This window comes from Schistocerca serialis, chromosome 2 (genome assembly GCF_023864345.2).
Source record: "Schistocerca serialis cubense isolate TAMUIC-IGC-003099 chromosome 2, iqSchSeri2.2, whole genome shotgun sequence".
In the NCBI taxonomy this organism is placed as follows: Eukaryota; Metazoa; Arthropoda; class Insecta; order Orthoptera; family Acrididae; genus Schistocerca; species Schistocerca serialis.
The window spans coordinates 595,694,671-595,719,168 of NC_064639.1; the positions used below are offsets into that span (position 1 = coordinate 595,694,671).

Genomic DNA, 24,498 nt, shown 5'->3' on the forward strand with positions numbered 1-24,498 from the left:
ACTTTGTGCACTTTCATCATGGGAGGACTTTCGGTCTGTTTCACGATGTCAAGGGACTCTGCCTTGTAATATAGGTCCAAACTAGGTGTCTGTTATATTAGATCATGAACTTAGACAAAGGACTACACTCTGCTCACAGTGAATACACAAACACAACTGAGATACTGTGTTTCAATGTAGTGTCTTTTCGTTTGTCTTTGAATTACCTGTTTTTCACATTAGGAAGTACTGCTTCCCTATCACAATGTACATTTCTGGTTTGTGTGCGATTCCTGGCAGCCATTGACAATCATATCTCACTTTTTCTCTTTTGAATTTCACCTTCCTCAACTTTACTTAAACATTGGACAACAGTATGTTGTATATATGTTTTGCAAGTGATAACCATCACCCATTCTTTAAAATGCTTACGTAATGATTTAAAAATACATATCACTTAGAAAATATGTGAAGTAGTAGCTGCTACAAAAAAAGAAAACATGACACAGCATGCAATATTTGCGTATATTTAAGATCATAGAATCAACTAGTTGGAAGATATCCTTACCAATTCCCACATGTGCTTCCTGTATCATGGAAACGTCATTAGCACCATCACCTATTGCAGCTGTGACAGGTTTCATAGGAGAATATTTCATTAACTGCACAACCTAGAAACCAATGATTAAAATAATTTCTTAACAGTACGTGAAAATGGAACCATAGCCAATATCATATCATTTTAGAGGTGAATTTATTATACCTCGCACTTCTGCAGGGGTGACATCCTGCAGCAAATAACTGCAGTACATGCTGTACATATTTCTCTAAAAGTTTCTGGGTGTCTAAGGGCATATCTCAGGCTCACTCCATCAACAACCAGTCCAAATTGTTTATGTCTTTCAGCATAAATTTGTGCCCTGTAAAGCAGATTGTAAAACTATCAGATGATTGCAAGAACAACAACTGTATAAAATAGACTTTACTTCAACAGTTAAGGTGGCAGATGGCACAGAAAATAACATCAGAGAGAAAATTGTACAAGCAATCAAAGTTTTCATTAAATTTTGTTGTTGTCCAGGACAGTTAGCAATAAAAACATTTGTGCCACACGACAGTTGTAAAGTCGTTTAAAGTATGATGAAAGGAAACATGCCAGAAGATGGTGGTATTTCCACAGAAATGGTTAAAGCCAGAGCCAGAGTAAAATAAAAAGAATTTGCAAAATTATGTCGAGAATGTGGAGAAACACAATTAACCACAGCTGAAACAATACTATAGTTGCTCCACTTCACGAAAAAGGAAGCACACAAGACTTAAAACAAAAAAATTAAAAACAAAGATGATGTGACTTACCAAACGAAAGTGCTGGCAGGTCGATAGACACACAAACAAACACAAACATACACACAAAATTCAAGCTTTTGCAACCAACGGTTGCTTCATCAGGAAAGAGGGAAGGAGAGGGAAAGACGAAAGGATGTGGGTTTTAAGTGAGAGGGTAAGGAGTCATTCCAATCCCGGGAACAGAAAGACTTACCTTAGGGGGAAAAATGGACAGTATATACAGACAAATGTCTGCCTGTGTCCATACACACACGGACAGATACGTGCGCGTGCACAAGTATACACCCGTCCCCCCCCACCCCCCCAATAAAAGTCCCCCCACCCCCGGGACCGGAACAACTCCCCACCCTCTCCCCCAAAACCCACATCCCCCCGTCCCACCCCCTCCCCTCCGACGAAGCAACCGCTGCCCGCGAAAGCTTGAACCCCGTGTACGTGTCCGTGTGTCCATCAACATGCCAACACCCCCGTCCGGCAAGTTACATCGTCTTTGTGTGTGTGTGTCCATATATATATATGGATATAATAGAGGGAAACTTTGTATGTGGTGTTGTCTGAAAGCTGACGCAGTCCCTCAGCCACATGCTCCCGACGATCAAGTACCATGGTCGTGGAACCCTTGTCCACCGGAAGAATGACAATGGATCGGTCAGCCTTCAGATCACGGATGGCCTGGGCTTCAGCAGTGGTGATGTTGGGAGTAGGATTAAGGTCTTTTAAGAAGGATTGAGAGGCAAAGCTGGAAGTCAGAAATTCCTGGAAGGTTTGGAGAGGGTGATTTTGAGGAAGAGGAGGTGGGTCCCGCTGTGACGGAGGACGGAACTCGTTCCAGGCTGGGTTCAATTTGGATAGTGTCTTGGGGTTTGGATCATTAGGAGTAGGATTAGGATCATTTCTCTTCGTGGCAAAGTGATATTTCCAGCAGAGAGTACGAGTGTAGGACAGTAAATCTTTGACAAGGGCTGTTTGGTTGAATCTGGGAGTGGGGCTGAAGGTGAGGCCTTTGGATAGGACAGAGGTTTCGGACTGGGAGAGAGGTTTGGAGGAAAGGTTAACTACTGAATTAGGGTGTTGTGGTTCCAGATTGTGTTGATTGGAATTTTGAGGTTTTGGGGGGAGTGGAGCTGGAAGTGGGAGATTGAGTAGATGGGAGAGACTGGGTTTGTATGCAATGAGAGGAGGTTGAGGTTTGTTGGAAAGGTTGTGAAGGGTGAGTGAGTTGCCTTTCCGGAGGTGGGAAACCAGGAGATTGGATAGTTTTTTGAGGTGGAGGGTGGCATGCTGTTCTAATTTGTGGTTGGCCTGTAGGAGGATGCTATGAACAGCTGGTGTGGATGTGGGAGAGGAAAGACTGAGGACTTTTATTTAGGATAGTTGACGGGTGTGTTCATTGGCTGAGTTGATGTGTAGGTGAAGGATTAGGTGGGTGAGGGCAATGGATTGTTCAGTTTGGAATTGGTATAGGGACTGATGGAAAGAAGGGTTGCAGCCAGAGATGGGAACTTTAAATGTGAGGCCTTTGGGGGTAATTCCAAATGTCAGACAAGCCTGAGAAAATAAAATATGGGAGCGTAACGTGGCTAGGGCAAAGGCATGTTTGCGGAGGGAATGTAAATAAAACTTAATGGGGTCGTTGTGGGGGTGTTGTGAGGGTGACATGGTATTAGAAGGTGGAAAGTGTAACATGAGGCTGAAATGAAAATGAAAACAAAAATATATGGGGAGAGATAAAGGTGAACTAGAAAGCAACTGGAGATCTGGTATGAAAAAAGGCGAAAAAGTGTTGGTTAAAGCTGGGCTATGTTGATCCTGTGGTGAACTTGGGTTGGTAGACAACGATGTGCACAAAGGTTAGGTGGTTGTGTTGCCGTCAAAACACGTTAAAGGGTGGAGAAATTCAGGAAAATTTCGAAAAAACTGCGTGTAAATTTATTAAAAGGAGTGGTTTTGTGGAGGCAGATTATGAAAATGAGGCTAACAATTGTCTGACGAAGAAATAATGACGTTAAAACCTGTGGGAAGCGGCTAAAAATGATCAGTGATGTGGGAAAAACGGAAATGGAAATAAAGTGAAAGTTATTAGAACCCGCCGAAATGGTTGTTTAATAGGTGAAAGGAACTGTTTGTGAACTAGAAACGGTGGATTTTATAGCAGCGGTAGTGTTGAAAGCGGAAAAAAAATTTTTTTTTTTTTGGTTATGGTTTGGAAGTGGGTTACGTATTATTGGTAAATATAGGGGGGATAAAATTGTATAGTAGATTACGGTAAAAAGGAGAAGGTGAATACAAAGTGAAACTAGTGGCAAAAACAGAGAGAGAAAATAAGACAACAGAAAAGATTTCGAAATGCAACAGTGACAATAACAAACGTAATTGTTGGGTTCAAATTAATGATATGGATATAATAGAGGGAAACATTCCACGTGGGAAAAATATATCTAAAAACAAAGATGATGTGACTCACCAAACGAAAGTCGACAGACACACAAACATACACACAAAATTCAAGCCCCTGCAACCAACGGCCGCCCCACCAGGAAAGAGGGAAGGAGAGGGAAAGACGAAAGGATGTGGGTCCCAAGAGAGAGGGCAAGGAGCCACACCAATCCCGGGAGCGGAAAGACCCACCTTAGGGGAAAAAAGGACAGTATATACAGACAAATGTCTGCCTCTGTCTGTACACGCGCAGACGGATACGTGCGCTTGCGCAAGTGCACACCCCCCCCTCCCGAGGCAAGTCCCCCCGCCCCCTGGACCGGAATGACTCCCCACCCTACCCCCATCAAAAAACCCACATACTACCCTACCCCGACGAAGCAACCGCTCGCCGTGAAAGCTTGAACCCCGTGTGCGTGTCAGTGTGTCCATCAACATGCCAACGCCCCCGCCCGGCAAGTCACATCATCTTTGATCTTTGTGTGTGTGTGTGTGTGTGTCCATATATATATGGATATAATAGAGGGAAACATTCCACGTGGGAAAAATATATCTAAAAACAAAGATGATGTGACCCTCCAAACGAAAGTGCCGGCAGGTCGATAGACACACAAACAAACACAAACACACACACAAAACTCAAGCCCCCGCAACCAACGGTCGCTCCACCAGGAAAGAGGGAAGGAGAGGGAAAGACGAAAGCATGTGGGCCCCAAGGGAGAGGGCAAGGAGCAATCCCAATCCCGGGAGCGGAAAGACCCACCCCAGGGGGAAAAAAGGACAGGCACACACCCACACACACACCCACATCCAACCGCACACACACAGACACAAGCAGACATTTGTAAAGGCAAAGAGTTTCGGCAGAGATGTCAGTCGAGGCAGAAGTACAGAGGCAAAGATGTTGTTGAAAGACAGGTGAGTATGAGCGGCAGTAACTTGAAATTAGCGGAGGTTGAGGCCTGGCGGATAATGAGAAGAGAGGAAGGGCAAGTTCCCATCTACGGAGTTCTGACAGGCTGGTGTTAGTGGGAAGTATCCAGATAACCCGGATGGTGTAACACTGTGCCAAGATGTGCTAGCCGTGCACGAAGGCATGTTTAGCCACAGGGTGATCCTCATTACCAACAAACACTGTCTGCATGTGTCCATTCATGCGAATGGACAGTTTGATGCTGGTCATTCCCACGTAGAAAGCTTCACAGTGTAGGCAGGTCAGTTGGTAAATCACGTGGGTGCTTTCACACGTGGCTCTGCCTTTGATCGTGTACACCTTCCGGGTTACAGGACTGGAGTAGGAAGTGGTGGGAGGGTGCATGGGACAGGTTTTACACCGGGGGCAGTTACAAGGGTAGGAGCCAGAGGGTAGGGAAGGTGGTTTGGGGATTTCATAGGGATGAACTAAGAGGTTACGAAGGTTAGGTGGACGGCGGAAAGACACTCTTGGTGGAGTGCGGAGGATTTCATGAAGGATGGATCTCATTTCAGGGCAGGATTTGAGGAAGTGGTATCCCTGCTGGAGAGCCACATTCAGAGTCTGATCCAGTCCCAGAAAGTATCCTGTCACAAGTGGGGCACTTTTGTGGTTCTTCTATGGGAGGTTCTGGGCTTGAGGGGATGAGGAAGTGGCTCTGGTTATTTGCTTCTGTACCAGGTCGGGAGGGTAGTTGCGGGATGCAAAAGCTGTTTTCAGATTGTTGGTGTAATGGTTCAGGGATTCCGGACTGGAGCAGATTCGTTTGCCACGAAGACCTAGGCTGTAGGGAAGGGACCGTTTGATGTGGAATGGGTGGCAGCTGTCATAATGGAGGTACTGTTGCTTGTTGGTGGATTTGATGTGGACAGACGTGTGAAGCTGGCCATTAGACAGATGGAGGTCAACGTCAAGGAAAGTGGCATGGGATTTGGAGTAGGACCAGGTGAATCTGATGGAACCAAAGAAGTTGAGGTTGGAGAGGAAATTCTGGAGTTCTTCTTCACTGTGAGTCCAGATCATGACGGTGTCATCAATAAATCTGTACCAAACTTTGGGTTGGCAGGCCTGAGTAACCAAGAAGGTTTCCTCTAAGCGACCCATGAATAGGTTGGCGTACGAGAGGGCCATCCTGGTGCCCATGGCTGTTCCCTTTAATTGTTGGTATGTCTGGCCTTCGAAAGTGAAGAAGTTGTGGGGCAGGATGAAGCTGGCTAAGGTAATGAGGAAAGAGGTTTTAGGTAGGGTGGCAGGTGATCGGCGTGAAAGGAAGTGCTCCAATGCAGCGAGGCCCTGGACGTGCGGAATATTTATGTATAAGGAAGTGGCATCAATGGTTACACGGATGGTTTCCGGGGGTAACAGATTGGGTAAGGATTCCAGGCGTTCGAGAAAGTGGTTGGTGTCTTTGATGAAGGATGGGAGACTGCATGTAATGGGTTGAAGGTGTTAATCTACGTAGGCAGAGATACGTTCTGTGGGGGCTTGGTAACCAGCTACAATGGGGCGGCCGGGATGATTGGGTTTGTGAATTTTAGGGTGAAGGTAGAAGGTAGGGGTGCGGGGTGTCGGTGGGGTCAGTAGGTTGATGGGGTCAGGTGAAAGGTTTTGTAGGGGGCCTAAGGTTCTGAGGATTCCTTGAAGCTCCACCTAGACCGTGTAACACTGTGCCAAGATGTGCTGGCCGTGCACCAAAGCATGTTTAGCCACAGGGTGATCCTGATTACCAACAAACACTGTCTGTCTGTGTCCATTCATGCAAATGGACAGTTTGTTGCTGGTCATTCCCACATAGAAAGCTTCACAGTGCAGGCAGGTCAGTTGGTAAATCACGTGGGTGCTTTCACACGTGGCTCTGCCTTTGATCGTATACACCTTCCGGGTTACAGGACTGGAGTAGGTGGTGGTGGGAGGGCGCATGGGACAGGTTTTACACCGGGGAGGTTACAAGGGTAGGAGCCAGAGGGTAGGGAAGGTGGTTTGGGGATTTCATAGAGATGAACTAAGAGGTTACGAAAGTTAGGTGGACGGCGGAAAGACACTCTTGGTGGAGTGCGGAGGATTTCATGAAGGATGGATCTCATTTCAGGGCAGGATTTGAGGAAGTCATATCCCTGCTGGAGAGCCACATTCAGAGTCTGATCCAGTCCCGGAAAGTATCCTGTCACAAGTGGGGCACTTTTGTGGTTCTTCTGTGGGAGGTTCTGGGCTTGAGGGGATGAGGAAGTGGCTCTGGTTATTTGCTTCTGTACCAGGTCGGGAGGGTAGTTGCGGGATGCAAAAGCTGTTTTCAGATTGTTGGTGTAATGGTTTAGGGATTCTGGACTGGAGCAGATTCGTTTGCCATGAAGGCCTAGGCTGTAGGGAAGGGACCGTTTGATGTGGAATGGGTGGCAGCTGTCATAATGGAGGTACTGTTGCTTGTTGGTGGGTTTGATGTGGACGGACGTGTGAAGCTGGCCATTGGACAGATGGAGGTCAACGTCAAGGAAAGTATCTGTCCGCGCGTGTACGGACACAGGCAGACATTTGTCTGTATATACTGTCCTTTTTTCATCCTAAGGTGGGTCTTTCTGCTCCCGGGATTGGGGTGGCTCCTTGCCCTCTCACTTGGGACCCACATCCTTTTGTCTTTCCCTCTTTCCTGGTGGGGCGGCCGTTGGTTGCGGGGGCTTGAATTTTGTGGGTATGTTTGTGTTTGTTTGTGTGTCTATCGACCTGCGAGCGCTTTCGTTTAGTAAGTCACATCATCTTTGTTTTTAGATATGTTTTTAGATATATCTTTCCCACGTGGAATGTTTCCCTCTATTATAAGCAAATTAAAAATATATATATATAAATTAGAATCTTAGAATTTTAATGCACAGTGTAATTTCTAAGGAGTCCTATTCTTTCTCCATTGAAATATTGCATTATAAACATAATCAATATAATGCCATTGAGCTAATAAACAGTGAAGTTACCATGGAACAATACTATTCAACAAATGCTTAATAATCACAACTAAAGAGATAAGCCACAACCAAAACCATTCACAAATGACCAAGATGATTCAGCCAAAGATGGATAAATATCTAACAAGGTTGAGGCCGAGAGGATTTTGGAAACATAGGATATATTTCATGGAGAGTTCCCACCTGTGCAATTCAGAAAAGCTGGTGTTGGTGGGAAGAATCCATGTGGCACAGGCTGTGAAGCAGTCATTGAAATGAAGGATGTCATGTTGGGCAGTGTGCTCAGCAACAGGGTGTCCACTTATTTCTTGGTCACAGTTTGTCGGTGGCCATTCATGCGGACAGGCAGCTTGTTGGTTGTCATGCCCACATAGAATGCAGCACAATTGTTGTGGTTTCACAGATAGCTCTGCCTTTGATGGGATAAGTGATGTTTGTGACTGGACTGAAGCAGGTGGTGGTGGGAGCAGAGGTTGTCTTGAGATGGATGAGTATATTGTGTAGATTTAGTGAAATGAGAAATGTCCTGCCCACTATCCTTCCCATCCCTCCCACAGTGGTATTCCATTGTCCACCGAAACTACACAATATGCTTGTCCATCCCTAAAGAACTCCTGCTCCCACCCCCTTACCTCATGGCTCATATCCCTGTAATATACCTTGATACAAGACCTGTCTCATACATCCTCCCACCACCACCTACTCCAGTCCGGTCACAAACATCACCTATCTCATCAAAGGCAGGGCTACCTGTGAAACCAGTCATGTAATCTACAAGCTAAGCTGCAACCAATGTGCTGCATTGCATGTGGGCATGACAACCAACAAGCTTTCTGTCTGATTGAAACAAGTGGACCACCCTGTTGCTGAGCACACAGCCTAACATGACAGCCTTCATTTCAATGACTGCTTCACAGCCTGTGCCATATGGATCCTTACCACCAATGCCAGCACAGGTGGGAACTCTCCCTGCAATATATCCTACATTCTCTTAATATGTAAATCATACTTCAGTTTTGAGATACCATCCACAAAGCAATTCCTATGAAACAGTCAAGCATGAGCTACACAGGTTATGCAGAACCTATTATGCGAATGGACATTCAAGGTGGATGAAACTAGTAAAAGAGTTTGAAAATGTACTGAATAAGCTGCCACACTCCATTGCAAAAGTCTGTCCCGTGGAAACCATACGAGGACGAGTAGAAGGAGAACAAATTCTGAGGTGGGTTGAATGGCCAGAACAGAATGCTAATATTCAACCAGTACCATATAATAATATTAAGGAATTACTAATACGGGAGGCAGGGGAAAGACAAAAGAAATGGGAGAGAGGTACCCCAATGCCATACAAGATGGGAGATTCAGGTTTGGTTAAAATAATACGAAAAGCATTAAAAGTGAGAAAGCCACAAGCAAATTCTGCTGATTAAAACGCCACACCTGACAGCAGTGTTAGACCTATCAACTGTCCCAGATACACAGAAAGATAAAGGCATGTGTAACATTCAAGATCAAATACCATTTTTAACCGAATGGGACAATAACAACAAATAGAAATCACCTTGTTCAAAATTTTTTGTATAAGAAGTATATTCCACATCTTATATATAACATGCAATATTAGGTTGGGCAGTGAACAAGCAATCTATTTTAAATTTTTCTAAAAGAATTTTTACCCAAATGGTGACAAGTGTGGATTGGAATAAAATCCCTGGGAAAAGGAAGACTGTTGGCAGCGTTGAAGGTTTTGTACCTGTTATCCTTGTATGAGTAATTTCTAAGGTGTAGTTAATTTTGTGAAATTTCTATTAGTACAGGCCCTGGTAGCAGGAATTATTACAGTGGTTAGCAACAAGACTGCACAATACATGCATGATATAATAGCCACACAATCCAGCCCAACAATACTTAAATAATAAATACTGAACTTAAAATTTTTCTTTGGATTATAGAGTAAGAATTTTTTGTACACTGTAATGTTAAGTTTTATAGGGGATTTTTTTCTTTCCTTTCCTAACCACACCTGGGGAGGGTTTATATAGGAAGGCAGCTGTAGTTTGAGTAAGTTTTGTATGCTGGCTATGAGACAGTACTGCAATATAATTGGAAAAATATGTTTTGTGTTGGTATACTAATCTCAAATGTAGACATTTTAGGATTGGTGGGAAACACTTTATTAACCATTAAAAAAAAACAGTTTGATCAGAATATTACCAAATATGAAATGAAGTTTAAATATTTCATAGGATGAATGAGCTATCTATTTTATTTGTTTTCTTAGGTGCCTCTTTGGTCCCTTTCGCAGCATGATACGATAGTAAAAAAAATGTATACTGGACAACAGTCCAACAGTTGTAATGTTAATAAATGAAGTTGTTTTCACATTAATTTATTATTTGTTTTGATGCTTGTCCATAGATATGGGGTAGCAAGTCAGAGGGTATGACACTTTCTGCTATTTTGTTGGTAACAATTTCAAGAAAGGGAATCATTTGATTAATAGGAAAATCCTTTACCAGCTTGATGTATAAATGAACTAGTGTACATAGCTGTTTGTTTTGATAAAATTGAGTACGAAGAACATTTCAAGGGTTGGAACAGTCTTTATCATGTATGAAGGTTTGTTGTAGAGCACATTCTGTTGTGGTTGTTCTACTTATATGCTGAGGTATTCCTTATGGGCTATGTACAATAACAAGGACTGTAGTGCTGCACTTGACATCATCATAAGTGCAGCGAAGACTGCTGCATCATATGTGGATCCGAGGAATAACAGTGACCTGAATATAGTATACTGCAATTTCAATATATGGAATCCTTTGGTAACAACACTTCTCATTTTAATTGGTGGAATCTCAGAGTCTAAACCAGACATCAGCATTACATAAGGACAGATACTAATGATTAATCTGTTGCCTGATCTTCATTCGACTTGTCATAAAGTCTGACTAACTCCAAGTTGTCAGAATACTGATTTAATAAATGTTAACACTGAATCAAGACCTAAGAAGATTACATCAAGTTGGGAATTTGATGACTACTACAAGACAGATGTCAAGTGTACTTGTAACAAACATATTGACCAAACTCTTGCAGTACGATGCTATCCTTTTTGTTTTCATCTTTCTGGGTAAGCATAGCTCCTACCACATAGTTCTAAATTTATGGCTCTTTTGTACAATATAAATGCCACAAGCTTTGGGACATGGGCCAGTTATGGGCCAAAATTTAACTGAACAACTAAAATAGTCTGCAGACTCAACAGTGCTTATATGTGGGGGTACCCTTTTCTCAGTCTCATGCCACCTTCTGGAATGTTAACATCCACCTCATTTATGGCAAACTCCATTTTTAAGCACAAGTTAGTCCCTCTAACAAACAATAATGGCTAAACTTTGACATAGTTCTTTGAGATAGTTCTTGACGCACTGTGTTCAGATTTGCATCCATTCCCATATTGATTCCATTCAAGGATACACACTTGATGTCATCACTGCCTTCAGTTCTTATAATTATATCTTGTGTCTAATTTACAGGATCCTATAACCACTACATTTGAGTCTCATTATTATTAAGGCTTCACTAATCTCACCTATGACATGATAAAAGTCATATGCCAACTGAATGTAAATGTTAGCAGTTGAGTTTCCTCTTGAGTGTCCTCCGCGATATGATGTAATGCACAATTTTGCTATCTAATTCTTGAATAATCCCCATTTTGACCTGTCTTTTCACTTTGTATACCTAATGAAGAAACCTGTGTTTTGAAAAGTAAGATTTTTTTTTCGCATTTGCATTGTGTGAATGTCAGCTGCAGTTGAACGACTAAAATTTTTTCTTTGATGTAGTTTCATTCTGTTGATTCAATTTCTATATAGACTATAAGGTGTTTCAAAGTCTTTGCATTTAACATTGAGGGTGAGATCACATAATGGGGAAAAACTTTCATTGGAGACAAAATGTGCACTGACACTACCTGGCAATGCTGGTATCTCTTACAGAAGTTATGCCCCAGAGAGGCAGCAGAACATAGGCACTCTGCAACATTCATATGAAATGATTGTTGCCTACCATCTAGATATCTGATTCACACGAAAGAGGGCAAACAAAGCTTCTAAAATACCTTTCACTGATTAGAAACACTGATTCTTAAGGCTTACTTGTTGAAAATCAGTCTACCAATTTACTGGGATAGGTATTCCACAGATGAAGCACAGGTTAGTAGACACTGCTAGTTTAGTGATATCTTGTTGTCCATGGGAAGTGTCAGTGAACATTTGATCTCTAACAAAAATTGTTCACTAAGATGTGATCTATCACCTCTAGTCAATTTATGCAAGGACTCTGAAACATGTTGTGCATATTTTAGCAATTGTAGTGCTTAGTCACAAATATATAAATGAACTAGCAGGATATTGAAGCAAAGGTGTATGAACACATATACTTTACCTGAATAAGGCAAGTGTGGCTTGGCAGGATTCATCTGATCTTTGTTCAGTAAGGGATAGTTGCATAGTACCAGCCTTGAAGTGACCACAAGAGTAAGAGATGTTTACTGCTGTCTCTACTTTATCACCCGTCAATATCCATACCTGAAAAATTACAGTTTTCTCTGTATTTTACATCTATCTGAATCACTTTGTTTTTAATAACTTCTTGTTCCAAAGTAGATTACTCTATACATTTAAACAGACTGGATATAAATTTTATTTCTGTAAACGTAAGGTCATATAAATACAGGTGTGCTCTTACAGAAAAATTTCTCCTACTACAACACAGGAAAATATATAATTATATACATAATATACACGTACACTTTTTCAAATATTACTACGTGATAGCAACAAATATTTAATTGGACAAACTGGCTTTGTGAAACCACAGCCTCCTCATAAGAGCACTCATTATTTTATTATATATAATACACTACAGTTATTTTCACTGTAAACAGCGCACACTGATCATGTGGCCTAGTGTGTAACATCACATGATCATGTGGCCTAGTGTGTAATATCACATCACAACTACATGCTCACTCAGGTTACATCCTTTCTCTCTCCCTGCTTACTGACATGCCCATGTTGTCATCTGGTTAACAGCATGGAAGTCTTCAACTTCTTAACCATTTAACTTACACCTACAGAGAGAAGTTGGGGAGTACCACTTACAAAGGAAGATGGGGAATATACAGCGGATCAAATAGAAGAAACAATTTTTATTTAGGGGTAAATATGTATCTGAGTAGAAGATTTATCTCACTTTATTAATGAAACTGATGGTGAACTCATACTTCATGGTATACTGATCATAAGCAAAATAAATTCTCACAACAGTTTCTTTCTTTTATAGAAATAGCAAGGACTATTTATGCATCATGTAATAAATACTATTTTCTGTTCCTGCAAAACACGCAGTTGCTAATTCCTCATATTACTTGTACAATTACTTCCATTAGCACTAAAACTTATATGCCTATTGCTACATTTTCTAAGAATTTAAATGTATGAGGTATATCAACAATTTAACTTGCTAATAATGGCAGTAAATAGCTCTCAAGGTAAAAAAATCCAGAACTTAATTTCTTGAGTAGCAGACAAACATGTTCAGTCCATTTTAATTGATCATCATTTTGAATGTCTAGGAAATTTATACAAAGAGTTTGATTGATTTCTTGCTTGTTAACTTCCTTTCCAGGGGCTTTAACATGGTTCTGAAACTGCACAAAATTCTTTTATGGATATTCAGAGTTAAAACATTTGCTGTGAATTTTTTCCACACCTGTTTTATTACTGATTTGATTGTAGCCTTGATTGGGACAATCCTATCATCAACAAATTACAACTATGTGTTAGGCCAGTACACAACCAGACACACCTGCAATTTGTGCACATTATTCATCTACATGAGCCATCTAGGCATACCTCGTAGATCAGCTAACAGCTCCTATATTTTACCACCTCTCTCCTTCTTTTCCAACCTCTGTAGTTACTCTTTGCAAAGTCAGGTCTGTAGTGCAATCATAATTTGGACTGATGACATTTAAGAAAGAATGACTATTTCACACACTTGAAGTCATTACTGGATTGAAATATTTTATTGTGTGTCAAGAATTCACTGCACTGACTATTTGCAGCAAGTTAAAACTGTATTTAGGCTGTAACTTGAATCTGAGCACCTGTGACTCTCATTTAAACTAGAATAAAGGTAATAGTATGTTGAAGCTGCATGTCGGTTCACATCATTTTTCCAAAATTTTTTAGAAGGTGTGTATAGAATCTCACCATAGGAACAATAATACCCTCAGAAAGTCAGTGTGGGTTTCAGAAGAGTTCCTTTACTGCAATCTACCTAAAGCATTTGACTGGGTGAATTACAGTACTTTCATGGATAAATTGAAGTTTTATGGGACTGACGGTATAGCCAAACAATGGATAATGTCATATTGAACCAAAAGAATGCACAAAGTTGTACTTAGTAATTCAACCAATATAGTCTGGGGATGTACTTCTGACTGGAGAGAGAAATCAAGTTTTGGGTCCCCAAGGCTCAGTCTTCAGTTCATAATAGTTCCTCATATATGTTAACAATCTTCTGTCTAATATAAAGCTAGCAGAATTAGTTCCCTTTTGCAGATGACATTAGTATTGTAATCAATCCAAGCACACACATATAAATGGAAGAAATGGCAAAAAATGTTTTAAAGGATCATTGACTGGTTTCCTGCAAATGTACTCACCTTCAATTTTAAAAAGATTTAACTTATTCAGCTCTGCACATCTAGGGGTAATAAGCCTATGGCAAGTGTGACACATGGAGAGGAAATAATAATAAATAGGGTGGAAACTTCAAAATCCTTGGGTGTCCATACTGATAAGAATTTAAACTGGAAAAAACCACATTTTAGAATTCCTTAAACAACTTAGAATCACTGCCAATCTTGCAGAGAGGCAAATCAGCAAGCTGACATATTTCCATTCAATAATGTCACATGGAATAATATTCTGGAGTAACTCATCTTTAAGAAAAGGAAACACACATGCACACACGCACACATGTGCACATGCATGCGCCCACACACACACACACACACACACACACACACACACACACACACACACACACACACACACACACTCATTCACAAATCAAGCACACCTGATGTGCACATGACCACTATCTCCAGCAGCTCGGTCCCAGCTGCCAGAGTTGGTGGTCATATGTGTGTAAGGTGTGTTTGCTTATGTGAATGAACGTGTATTTCCTTTTCTGAAGAAGGCTTTGGCTGAAAGCTAAATGCGTAACAGTCTTATTGTTATGTCTATATGCAACTCATCGTGTACTCTTTATGGTGTGCAGCAATCTATCCGTGTCCTTATATTGTTGATACTCCAACCTGGAGTTTTCATTGTTTCATCTCTAAGAAAGTAAGTCTTCATCGCTCAAAAATATGCTTCAAGAATAATATGTGGTGCTCACCCACTAATATCTAGTAGATATCAGTTTAAGGAGTTAAACATTCTGACAACTACTTCACAGTATATTTACTTCCCCCATTAAGTTTCTTGTAAATAATCCACTGAAGTTCAAAAGGAACGATGATGCACATAATTACAATACCATAAGGGAAAATGACATTCAGTACTACATATTAAGGTTTTCTTTAACACAAAAAGATGTGGACGATCCTGTAACAAAACTTTTTAATCACTTATCCAGTGATATAAAATACCTGATAAACAGCAAAGTAAAATTTGAAAACAATCTGAAGTTTCTCTTGACAACAAGATGGCGGCTAGTGTTGGTATGCATAGTGTTCATGCGGGAAAAAGTGAAAATTACACCGATAAAAACACCGTGTGCACGAATTGTAGTGATGAAATCAGAAAGTTAAATGATCATTTAGTAGTCTGCAATTAACCATTAATACTCTGATGAGCAAACTAAAAAAACTTATGACCAGAAAGTGTGAACCTACATCAAACTTGCCTCACAGTAACCACGAAATTCCAGGCAAAGTGAAAAACAAAGTGCCTCATTCTCAACAAAGGTTATTGTATGACCCTAATACTGCGTTTACAAGCAGGTTCAGTGTGCAATCAACCGTGCAAGGTAAGAAACATTGTGCATGTGATAAAACTAACTTCCGAGCTGAATATGAAACTAAAAATACGCGGAGTGATACATCCAAAAGAATGCCTAACAACTCAACTACTGCTATGAAAGGAAATGAAATTGAAAGACCTGAACACTTACGTGACCCAAATATGAAGTATATGTCCAGCGCTGATACTAAATTGTTTGGCCATAACGACGGTGGACCTTCTAAACAGGCAGAGAAACCTAAACGAAGAAAAGTAGTTTTGATGGCAGACAGTCATGGTCGTGGATTTGCTCGCCTTCTGAACGGTCAGTCCAGTTTACAAACAATCGCTTACATAAAGCCTGGTGCTTCTATGTCGGAAGTTTGCAATCATGTACGATCCACAGACGTTGCTGACTTATCCTCTGAAGACTTTGTTGTGCTAATTAGTGGGTCAAATGACGTATATAAAAACAAAACCCACAAAGCAAAACAAGAACTAAAAAGGTGCTTAGGACAGTTGACACACACAAATGTTTTAGTGCTGAACATTCCACATCGGCATGACTTACCGTCTTGGTCATGCGTAAATAAAGAAATAATCAATGCCAACCAACAAATTTCATTACTTTGCAAACATTTCAGAAATGTAGAACTCGTAAATGTTAATAATATTGGGCGCAGATTCCACACATTACATGGATTGCACGTTAACAACATGGGGAAAAAACTGCTCGTCGGAAAAATTGAAGAAATTATCACCAAGAGGCATCAAACACTCAAAAGTAAAATCATCCTGGATTGGCCCCCCAAATATTCGAAGGAAACAACGCCAGCAAGACCTCACTCACCAACATCAACAACAAAAGAAGGAACTAGGTGCCTCCAATATTCAGGCACAATGAATGCAGTAACAGCTCTACCAATTGCAGACCCAGCTCAAACACCAGCAGCATATTATCAACAGCAGGTGCAGCAGCTGAACAACTACCAGGGGAACCAGACACAGAAGAAAATGCTGCTGCAGATGATAATAGAAGAATAGGTGCAGTCGGGAAAAGAAAAGCAGTACTTCCAGCACACCTGAATGATTTTTTATTGACAGGGTAAAGGTAAGTGATCAATTAAATATGCCAAAGTCTAACAATATGCCAAAGCCTAACAAACCCTTTAATTTCATGCTGATTCATCAAAATGTCCAATCATTGCTAAACAAATTAAGTGAAGTTGAAATTTTATGTACTGATGAGCTAAAAAACGTTTCTGTAGTGTGTATAACTGAACACTGGCTGCCTAAAGATGCAATGTCAGTCACAAAACTTGCAGACTTCAATCTTTCTTCATCATTTTCTAGAATTACATCCAGTCATGGAGGGTCATGTATATTTGTTAAAAGTGGCATTGATTATTGTAACATAAAATGCATTGAACTGTTAGCTGAAGAGAAAATTTTTGAAGTATCCACAGTTGAACTCTCTGCATTAAAATTAATAATCATCTGTGTATATAGGAGCCCTGATGGGAACTTAAATGATTTCTGTCACCAACTAGAAGCAGCTTTAAATACTATAAAAAACTTCAACAAAACAGTGATCATATGTGGAGATTTTAATATTGATTTTCAAGAAATCTCAAAAGACCAGCAAAGCTTGATGACCCTACTGGAAACATATAACATAAAAGCCACCATAGACTCTCCTACAAGAGTTACACCAACAACTAGCTCAACAATTGATCAGATATTAATAAACACAAATGTAAATCACAATTTATGTGCCGGAAATCTTAATACTGGCTTCAGTGATCACTATGCACAGTTTATTGCTTTGCACACCCCAAGTGAAACAACTGAGAAAGAGGAACTTGTAAAAGAAGCAAGGAAATTCACTAACAAACAAATAAACCTTTTTGTACAGAAACTAAGTGAAGAAACTTGGTATGCAGTGTATACCTGTGAAAATACTAACAAAAAGTTTGAAAAATTCATGGAAATCTTCATGTCATACTTTGAAGCTGCATTTCCATTAAAAAAGCAAAAATGTCAACCTAACTTCAAGAAGAACAAATGGATTACAATAGGTATTAGAATATCTTGTGCAGAGAAAAGAAGATTACACGATATAGCAAAGACACAGAACATGCCTCATGAATTTCATTTGTACCTGAAGAATTACAAGAGGATCCTCAAAAATGTTGTAAGGAAAGCTAAAGCAATGGCAAATGACAATTACATTGAAAACTCAAAAAACAAGTCTAAAGCTATATGGGAAGTTATAAAAAATCAAACAAGTGAAACTAAACAATATAAAAATGTGAACTTATGTTATGAAGGACAAATGATTTCTTGCCCAACAGAAATTGCAGGGACCTTCAACAAATATTTTGCAAACGTAAGTGAAGAGTTGGTGAGTGGACTGGAAGAACACAACAAAATATCACCTCCAACATGCAATAGTGTGAGAAATGTGTCTACATCTTTGTTCCTTTCACCCACAAATTCTGAAGAAATTTTATCAGTTATAAAAACCTTGAAAACAGGCTACTCATGTGGAATTGATGGAATACCAGATGCAATTATTAAAAAATGCTGTCTTGCCTTAGCTGAACCCTTGACACATTTGTGCAACAGCTCACTGGCATCAGGAACCTTCCCTTCATGCTTAAAAACAGCAAAGCTGAAACCACTGTTCAAAAAAGGAAATCCAGAATGTGTTTCAAATTATAGACCAATAGCCCTACTGCCTGTATTTTCTAAAATTTTAGAAAAAGTTTTTTATAAGAGATTGTCTGATTTCCTAAATAAAAATAAGATTCTCTCTCCTTCACAGCATGGCTTCAGGAAAGGCTATTCAACTGAAAGTGCAATATTCGAATTTCTTAATGAAATCTATACTAAACTGGATGCAGGTGAGTTTGTGACAGGTATATGTCTTGATTTATCTAAAGCTTTTGACGTCATTGACCATAGTGCCCTACTGCAGAAGCTTGACCAGTTAGGAATTAGAGGTATATCCAATGAGTGGCTCAAGACATACCTATGTGGTCGCAAACAGGTGGTTGAAGTGCAATATACTGACCATAACAAAATCAGCTACTACTATTCAGGATATGAAAATATGAAATATGGTGTCCCTCAAGGATCAGTATTAGGACCCATTCTGTTTCTCCTCTATGTCAATGATCTTATGTACAACAAGTATTGCCAAACTACCCTCCAATTTGCAGATGATACAAGCTTCCTTATTAGTGGTAAAACAGAAGAAAAACTTAAAGACTCCGCTATCCAAACAATGAACAGTGTAGAACAGTGGTTCAGCTACAACAAGCTAATTATAAACAAAGAAAAGACAGTAGCACTGAATTTCTATAATGTAAAAGCAAGACACCACCCAAACATAGAAATAGAACTTAGGGACAGAGTTCTTGAAAGTGTTGACAGCACTAAATTTCTGGGACTCTGGCTCCAGAACAACACAAAATGGGCTGTACATACTGAATATTTGCAAAGAAAACTAAGCAAAACCTGTTACATGATACGGATCTTAAAAACTTGCTACAGCAAAGCCAGCCTGTTAAATGTATACTACTCCTATGTGCATTCTGTAATTAAATATGGCATAATCTTCTGGGGCAATACAACAACAAATATTAAACTTTTCAGGATGCAAAAGAGAATACTAAGAATTATTGAAGGGGTAAACAATACGAAATCGTGCAGACCCATATTCAAAAAACTGTCAGTTCTTCCTCTTCCTTGCATTTTTATCTATGAAACATCAGTTTTCATCAAACAATATATCAATAGACACCCAGATATCTTATTAAAAAATGAAGATATACATGCACACAATACAAGGCAAAAATCTGACCTTCATGTGAAACGGGTGAGAACATCATTGTGCCAAAAAGGCACACTACATACTGGGATAAAGATTTTCAATAATCTACCTAAACATATTAAATCAATAGGTAAACTCTGTGGTTTTAAGGCTGAAGTAAAGGCATATTTAATTGATCATTGCTTTTACAGTCTGACAGAATATATAAAAGCCAAACAACAAAAATAAAGATGCATTATTAATATTCTAATTTGTATGTTGCCTGTAATGTTTGTTGTATTTCTGGATCTGTGCTAAATTACTTCAATATCTAGTCCTTAGGATTGCAATACAAACTGTATTTTATCTTGTAAATACCTAACCATGTCCAATATCCTTGTATATATTCTATACATATAGGATTTGAAGGACTAAATAAAATAAAATAAAAAAAACTTCTTCTACTCCAGAGGAGAATTTCTATTATTTTAATGTGCAAAAGGTGGTGGGTGTGAATTACTGTATATTAAAAAAAAGAAAAAAAATATATAAAATCAAACCTTGACAGACTCTGCTGATAATATTTCTCATTTCGAATTAGAGTTACACCTTCATCTGATAAGTGTTACGGCAAAGGCCTGTCCTTAATGCCAATGTGTCACCTTATACAGTAATGTGCTTTGGTCCAAACAATTAAAGGCTGTCCCAGAAAAACCTTCAATGAATGCTAGAATTATTTTAAACAGTATTCAATTAATGAGTCTGAATATAGCCTTCTTTATAGAATATCCTTTACAAAGGCCAAATTATGAATTTGAACTTCCTCGATACTTCTAAAGAACAGACTCTCAAGGGGGAGATGGACTAAATATAACATGCTGATGTTTACTCTTGTGAATGGTTCCATAGATTTCATAACATGTGAATGACAAAACCTGCACATAATTTTATTACCAGACAGAATGCATAATCACAGCTATACCAGATGAAGATTTTAAAAGGCTCAAGGATCTATTTTTATTTACTTCAAAATCTAGTTTTTCTTTTAGCTGATGTACAATGTATATCACGGAATAACTTGACAGTGTCTATGGAGAACCAGTTATCTGAGCACCTCATTTTTTCAGTTGTGTCAGTGGCACCATTTGTTGACAAGTTATTAAAAAAGATTTGGTTTTTTAGATTGCAATGGTAACAACGATCATAGCTTAAATGTTCACAGAATGAAATAACTTATGAACATTCACATTCCATGTATTTAGTTAGTTCATTAGCCTTACCTTGATACCTGCCGCTCTGAGACTCTCCAGAGTTTCTTGTACTCCATCTTGCAGTCGGTCCTCAACACCAGTAGCTCCCAGTAATATCAGTCCCCTTTCCATTTGTGTATAGCTTTTGGCCACAACTGACTCCCTTCTTGTGCTAAGAGTCTGCCTTGAAAGTTCAATCTGTGCCTTCAAGGTATTGTATTGAACCACATCCATCTTCCTACAGCCAACAATCATAGTCCGCAGGCCTCGCTGTAATTTACAATTTTTTCTCTCACCAATGGTATATATTCGCACTATAAATTATAAATAAGATTATAAAGAATAAGAAGAGGTACTGCCTGCTTAGGTAGAAAATTACACAATTTTATTCTGCATTGCAGCACACTCTTTAAATATTTGTTATGATTTCTGTACATACAAATGTAAGTAATTAAATATTAAGATACCAACACAATAAAAACAGCAGATATTTAAAATAATTGAGGAAGTAGTGGCCTTTTCTCAAAAAAGTGGATTTTCTTGTAATTTACTAGGTAAATTTAGCTGGCGTAAGCAGAAGTAGCATTAAGCTGAACATAAGCAGTTTTCTGTTGATACAGCATACACATTAAGTTGTATTTTGTTAATGTATATCTAGGCTCATTCCACACCCTGAAGGTTCTCCTTCTTGGTGGGATCTACAGGTGCAAGACTTGTCCTATACACCCATCCAGCACATCCTACTCCAATCCTGTCACAGGCTTATCCTCCCATCGGAGGGTCAGGGCCTACCGTGAATGCAGTCATGTCATATGCCAGCTCTTCTGCAATTTCTGCACAGCTTTTTATATGGGTATGACCACAAACCAGCTACCAATCTGAATGAATGACCACCACAAAACTATGGCCAAGAGCAGAGTTGACCGCAAATGACAGAACACACTGCTGAGCACAACATGCTCAACTTAAATGGCTGTTTCACAACCTGTGCCATCCAATCCTTTCCTCCTAATGTCAGCTTCTATATTAACACCAGCTTCTATAAACTACGTAAATGTGAGCAGTTCTTGCAATATATCCTTCAGCCCCACAATCCTCCTGGCCTCAATGTCCTTTAGCCCCCTGTCCTACACCCACCTCCAGCTTGCCTCTACATCTACATCTATACTCCATAAGCCACCTTACAGTGTGTGGCAGACGGTACTTTGTGTAGCACTGTCCATGTCCCCCCCCCTTTTCCAGTCATGAATAGTCCCAACAATTGTTGATATGACTTAGTGTGAGCTGGAATCTTCAAACTTCTATCATTTTGCCTTCATGGTCTTTTTGTGAGATGTGGATAGGACTATACTGGTTGACTCTTACAGGAACCTAGACCCTCAGAATTTTCACAGTAAAACTTACTACGATGCAGAGTGTCTATATTGTAGTGTCTGCCAATGGAGTTGACTGAGTATCTCCAAGACATTTCTGTGCTTTTTAAATGAACCTGTAATGAAATGTGCAGCTTTTCTTTGGATCTTCTCAATTTCCTCTATCAATCCCAGAAAAACAGCAGTATTCGAGTATTAGTTGAATAAGGGTTTTGCAAATTATCTTGGTGTGTGGACTATGTTTTCTGATGATTTTTCCTACGAATCTCATTCTGGTATCTGCCTTATCAATGATTAGTTTTATGTGGTTTTTCCACTTTACATCACTCAATACACAGACTCCCACATGTTTTAAGCAAGTAACTCCTTCCACTGACTGTTCTGCAATTGAGTAATATTACAAATGGGGTCTTTCTGTCTATGTATTCACAATATGTTACATTTGCTTATTCTGAGGGTCAATTGTCAATCCCTGCACCAGGTGTTGATCCCCTGCTGGTCTGTCTTCATTTCTCTACAATTTTCCAGCATTACGACATCTCTATATCCAACAGCATCATCCACGAAAAGCCTCTTATTACTTCTAATTTTATTCACTAGATCATTTATACACTCCTGGAAATGGAAAAAAGAACACATTGACACCGGTGTGTCAGACCCACCATACTTGCTCCGGACACTGCGAGAGGGCTGTACAAGCAATGATCACACGCACGGCACAGCGGACACACCAGGAACCGCGGTGTTGGCCGTCGAATGGCGCTAGCTGCGCAGCATTTGTGCACCGCCGCCGTCAGTGTCAGCCAGTTTGCCGTGGCATACGGAGCTCCATCGCAGTCTTTAACACTGGTAGCATGCCGCGACAGCGTGGACGTGAACCGTATGTGCAGTTGACGGACTTTGAGCGAGGGCGTATAGTGGGCATGCGGGAGGCCGGGTGGACGTACCGCCGAATTACTCAACACGTGGGGCGTGAGGTCTCCACAGTACATCGATGTTGTCGCCAGTGGTCGGCGGAAGGTGCACGTGCCCGTCGACCTGGGACCGGACCGCAGCGACGCACGGATGCACGCCAAGACCGTAGGATCCTACGCAGTGCCGTAGGGGACCGCACCGCCACTTCCCAGCAAATTAGAGACACTATTGCTCCTGGGGTATCGGCGAGGACCATTCGCAACCGTCTCCATGAAGCTGGGCTACGGTCCCGCACACCGTTAGGCCGTCTTCCGCTCACGCCCCAACATCGTGCAGCCCGCCTCCAGTGGTGTCGCGACAGGCATGAATGGAGGGACGAATGGAGACGTGTCGTCTTCAGCAATGAGAGTCGCTTCTGCTTTGGTGCCAATGATGGTCGTATGCGTGTTTGGCGCCGTGCAGGTGAGCGCCACAATCAGGGCTGCATACGACCGAGGCACACAGGGCCAACACCCGGCATCATGGTGTGGGGAGCGATATCCTACACTGGCCGTACACCACTGTTGATCGTCGAGGGGACACTGAATAGTGCACGGTACATCCAAACCGTCATCGAACCCATCGTTCTACCATTCCTAGACCGGCAAGGGAACTTGCTGTTCCAACAGGACAACGCACGTCCGCATGTATCCCGTGCCACCCAACGTGCTCTAGAAGGTGTAAGTCAACTACCCTGGCCAGGAAGATCTCCGGATCTGTCCCCCATTGAGCATGTTTGGGACTGGATGAAGCGTCGTCTCACGCGGTCTGCACGTCCAGCACGAATGCTGGTCCAACTGAGGCGCCAGGTGGAAATGGCATGGCAAGCCGTTCCACAGGACTACATCCAGCACCTCTACGATCGTCTCCATGGGAGAATAGCAGCCTGCATTGCTGCAAAAGGTGGATATACACTGTACTAGTGCCGACATTGTGCATGCTCTGTTGCCTGTGTCTATGTGCCTGTGGTTCTGTCAGTGTGATCATGTGATGTATCTGACCCCAGGAATGTGTCAATAAAGTTTCCCCTTCCTGGGACATGAATTCACGGTGTTCTTATTTCAATTTCCAGGAGTGTACATACTGTAGAAGGTAATGGTCCAATAACAAAATCCCTTGTGGTACACTCAAAGTTATCATTACATCTGAAGATTTCTCTCCATCAAGAATGACATGTTGTGTTCTGTTTACTAGAAATTCTTCAATCCAATCACAAAGCTTGTCTGATATTCCATATGATTATAATGTTATCATTAGGTGATATTGTGGAATATGCTAATGGGCTCGCCGTAGTGCTAACACCAGTTACCATCAGATCACTGTAGTTAAGC

General features: G+C 40.6%; 1 protein-coding gene across 4 annotated transcripts in view; it reads right to left on the minus strand.

The window, feature by feature from the left end:
• LOC126457618 (phospholipid-transporting ATPase IF-like) overlaps positions 1-24,498 on the minus strand; it is a 650,785-nt gene that overhangs the window by 70,713 nt on the left and 555,574 nt on the right. For all 4 annotated transcript variants that reach the window (XM_050094076.1, XM_050094075.1, XM_050094077.1 and 1 more), the window contains 4 exons: positions 20,871-21,110; positions 12,142-12,284; positions 743-899; positions 548-650 (listed from right to left, as the gene is read on the minus strand). In XM_050094076.1, coding sequence (XP_049950033.1) covers positions 548-650; positions 743-899; positions 12,142-12,284; positions 20,871-21,110 — 643 coding nt within the window. The remainder of the gene's footprint in view (positions 1-547; positions 651-742; positions 900-12,141; positions 12,285-20,870; positions 21,111-24,498) is intronic.